This window comes from Zerene cesonia, chromosome 19 (assembly GCF_012273895.1).
Source record: "Zerene cesonia ecotype Mississippi chromosome 19, Zerene_cesonia_1.1, whole genome shotgun sequence".
Classification (NCBI taxonomy): domain Eukaryota; kingdom Metazoa; phylum Arthropoda; class Insecta; order Lepidoptera; family Pieridae; genus Zerene; species Zerene cesonia.
In genome coordinates this window covers 7063946-7068272 of record NC_052120.1, presented here as the reverse complement: position 1 = coordinate 7068272, position 4327 = coordinate 7063946, and the positions used below count along the sequence as shown (strand labels likewise).

The window sequence follows — 4327 nt, the reverse complement described above, 5'->3', positions numbered from 1 at the left end:
GACAGATTCGAAATTCAAATGTAATATTTTTTTATAATTAAGTGTAACAGTATTTATGGCCAGACTAAGTATAATGTACTTATAAAAAGTTATAACATTTATAACATGGCCCTGGAATTCGTACAAAATAAAAGAATAGATAATTCTGATTGCTTTGTACGCAAATATTCGGAATTTTGTAACCATAGTAACTGTACTTGGAGATTAAATGACTGTTTCTCTATATCTCTTTTGATTGGGTGCTTGAGACGTCAATAGCATCTCAGTTTTTTGAAATGATGCCTTACAAGTGGGGAAATACTTCGGGGGTCTTTTTTAAACGTTTTTTATACCAGTTATAACTGATTCATCATTATGACCTTCAAAACTACTTCTTCAAATAAAACGTGATTGTTTTTTCTTATATGTTTTTCTTTTTTTAAAAACGGTTTGGTAAAACTTAAGAGCGATTAAGTTGGTATTTCCCCGCCATTCCTGTTGTAAATTATTATGATTTGTTTCTACAAGCAAACGATCGTTGACCGCGTATAGTGTTTGTGATTTTATGATTTTATTTACACGGGGATTTATTTTGTCATTTGTGATGGGTAATAATAAAATATAAATAAGTTTTAACCCAACTACCTAAAACGGCCGACTATTTCAATGAATTAATTAACATGTGATTTTTTAATGTTCTTATTAATTATTATACACTGATGACCTCTATTAAGGGGAAAAGGTCTAGGAAGGGTAAGGAAAAGGAAACAGACTTCCGGCTCTCACTCACCGTACAAAACACAGCAGTATGCTCCTATTTCACGCCGGTTTCCTGGGGCTGTCATACTTCCCCGTTGCGTACTGGTCCATATCGTGCCTAAGCGTGCTTGACTCTCACATAAATCGAAGCATACAGACATACAGACAGAACGAAAGACTTACTTTCCCATTCATAAGTAGGGATATACTATAATGTCCTGTTACGTACCTCATATATAAATAAGTCTTAATTTAATTACAGGTAAGAGCAGCCAAGTAAAACTGAAGCTTGGCTTGCCAATCTACGACAAGCAAGACTGCGTTGCGATGTTTAGGAATCTCAATGCTCTGTTGACCGATAAGCAGATATGTGCGGGCGGAACGTTTGCGGAAGACGCGTGTAAAGGCGATTCGGGAGGCCCACTCATGAGGCAGATACAGGGCGGCGCTTGGGAGTCGGTAGCCGTTGTGTCCTTCGGCAACGGCTGCGGTAGGGACGGCTGGCCCGGCGTCTATACTTCAGTGTCAAGTTACATAGACTGGATTAAGAACACAATGCGTAATACGAACACGTAGACAGTGATGCTCAGTAGTGAAATATATTGTAGTAACCGAATGGTAAACCAGTGAGCGTGATGTGATATGGTATGTGCTGGAGAAAACAAATAAATTCTGTTTTTTACTGATATACTGTTTGATTTTCGTACTTATCACTACTTTATACCAATGTTGCTGCAAAGTCATGACTGAAAAGGCATAGTCATATAGTAATAATGTAATGAAGACACAAATAAATCCTAAACTTTAAATATATGTAATACAATACGAAAGGATGTGCTAACTGATCTGAATAATGATATGTATTTCGTATACAATGTATTTAGTTATTCTAATAAAATTATCTATATTTAATATCACATGAGCTGTTTAATGAGATAAATATAAATTCAAACTTCGTATAAATTTACTTACGCTCGATTGACGTTGTGGGACTTGCTAAAAGTGGAGTGTCCTCCGCCCTTCTACAAAGATATTCAATTAATCGTTACGTATCATTTGCATAGGTGTCACTCGCAATCAAATTAAATGGAACGCTGACAATTCTATGCGCATAATTAAATCATTTACCCTTTCAAAGTTATGGGCGCCTGGTAATCTAAAATTTTATTTGGTTTACCCTTTTGTGAATAGCGTGTTGATTTTGCAGCTTCATACGCACAGTCAGACGTACATATTTAAAACATATCGACAAAGTCAATTGAAGAGTGCAATACATATAAATAAAACAAACTATAACGAAAAGTGCTACTAGTTTTTTATCACTTCGTAAATAGTTAGTTATATATAATATAATATTTACCTACAACTACAATTAAGTTCAATGTCTAACGATATGTTATTAAATATAATTATAATTGATATAAATTGGAAATTAAACAGATCTGCATATTAATCATATAAATTGGGTTAAATTTTGATTTATAATGCATAATTTTTTGTTCGATGAATATATCTTACTATCATCTCACTCCCCCTTCGCTGAATTTTTTTTCGTATTTTTTTTAACAATTATTAACCCAATGCAGAGATAAATCATAAAAAAATAATCATTAAATACTTTATGCTATTTTTTTGATATAAGTTGTATACCTAATACGAATTACTTGTATACATACTCGTAGGTACAAAGTCCGTATCAGAGATGATAAATTTTCACAAACATTTATATTGCTATTATTTATATTGTAATTTTTTGATAAAGAGAATAATGAATAATCATTGAATATCATCATAGTAAGCGGTTGTGTGTGTGTCTAAAAGACAGATATTTTTAAAATTCATAGTTTTGATGAAATTGGCAGTTAGTACCCAGACTTTTAGATGCTGATGACAAATTGAGATATCCTCTAGTTATATACGAATTAGATAAAAACTTTTACAAATGTGAACAGTAACATAAATAAGGATACTTAGAATAATCACAAAATTGCAAAAACAGATAGTAAATCAAAATATTGAATACATTCATTCATTTCTCAGCGAGATAACAAATTCCGCGAGGGGAAACTCCAATCGGAATCTAAAAATTACGGCAGTTTAAAAGTAGGCGGTATTTACATAAAACTACTATATCGGAAATGATATACGTTGAGTTCACCCCATTTGTTTGTTTTACGCGAAAAATATCGCATCGTGCAGATAAGTTTTTGTATTGAATAACACACGCTTTTACATAAAGTGTATAAATGTGTAAGTTGTCCCACTATTTTAAAACAAAAATTTCAGCGTAGTTACCACATATAATTGTGTACATTCTATGCATAGTCATTTTGGAAAAATAATTATATATGCGAGAAATTTGACACTACAATACCTCATCTCATGTTATAAATTATGTATCGATATTATGATGCAGCTAAGCAATCTATATTTAATTTGGGCGACAGCGATGTACCATTTCTGTCCTGCCTAAAAAGATATGCTGGTGAGTGGAAGTAGTTTTTAAATATTTATATATAAATTTCAAAGGTGCAACAACAATGTCTTTGATTTAAGAGAAAACTAACTCACTGCAAATTGCCTAGTCAACCAAAATTTTCATGAAAATGAGATGTTCCCTCACCATTAAAAATAACATATGATACAGTATAGTATTTTCTTGTGTTTGGTTTCACGCGAGTATTATACATTTAGTAGCGTGGTCACGGGGAGACCGTCTCCCCGTGACCACGCTCGCTGTAAAGTGTTCGAAACGTCGGGTTAATAATATAATGAATAAATCGCGTTTAAAATCCGTTGAAAAGTTTTTAATTTCTATATGATACAGTATATAATATCAAAATATCATAATACAAAATAAAATATATAAAAATTGTATTTAGTTAGCTGTGTTTCAGAGATAACATTATTACAATTAGAAGTGGTTGCCTTTAATTATGACAGCATTAAGTCGATAATTGACATTTCAAAACGCTTCCGATCCATGCTACCTGTATATGTCGTGTTCGTGACCCCTATATATAAAACAAATAATTATTTTAGCTTACCACTTTTCAATTTACGTTTATCACACAAGTTCCAGTACGCTGGCACTGACATTGCAAAATGTATGCAATTTAACAGTGCACGAATAAAGAGTCCTTGAGAATGGTTTTACATCGTGTACAATGATAGCATGATTATAATAACCCTTGTTAGTTAATACACGCGAACTTTCATGCTTTTTACATTTAATGTAGATATTATTTTTCAACAATTGCGATTATAATCGAGTGATATATAAATTGTATTGCATTGGGCGATGGGATTTGATTCGACGAAGGATACGCATCATGTTATATAAATTAATTGTTTCCTTTTTATTTTTTTTCTGTTTTGTTATTAATAGTACTACCGCTGAAGATGAGGAAGTAAGTTTATATTTGAAGTTATTTTGCACTTTTACGCTAAAACTTTATGGTTATTTTTATCGTATCTATAGAAATGTATTTCTTAAGAAGAATGCTAAAATACTGTATATTTAAATTACGTCATTGATTAATTAGCAGAATCAATAAAAGATCAGGCATAAAAACATAAACATTTATAT

General features: G+C 31.9%; 1 protein-coding gene across 1 annotated transcript in view; it reads left to right on the top strand.

Moving 5' to 3' along the window:
• The window catches only part of LOC119834382 (serine protease 7), an 8417-nt gene extending 6993 nt beyond the window's left edge, over window positions 1-1424 (top strand). The window contains exon 7 of the mRNA XM_038358727.1: window positions 1001-1424. Coding sequence (XP_038214655.1) covers window positions 1001-1314 — 314 coding nt within the window. The 3' untranslated portion in view covers window positions 1315-1424. The remainder of the gene's footprint in view (window positions 1-1000) is intronic.
• Window positions 1425-4327: the final 2903 nt, after the last annotated feature.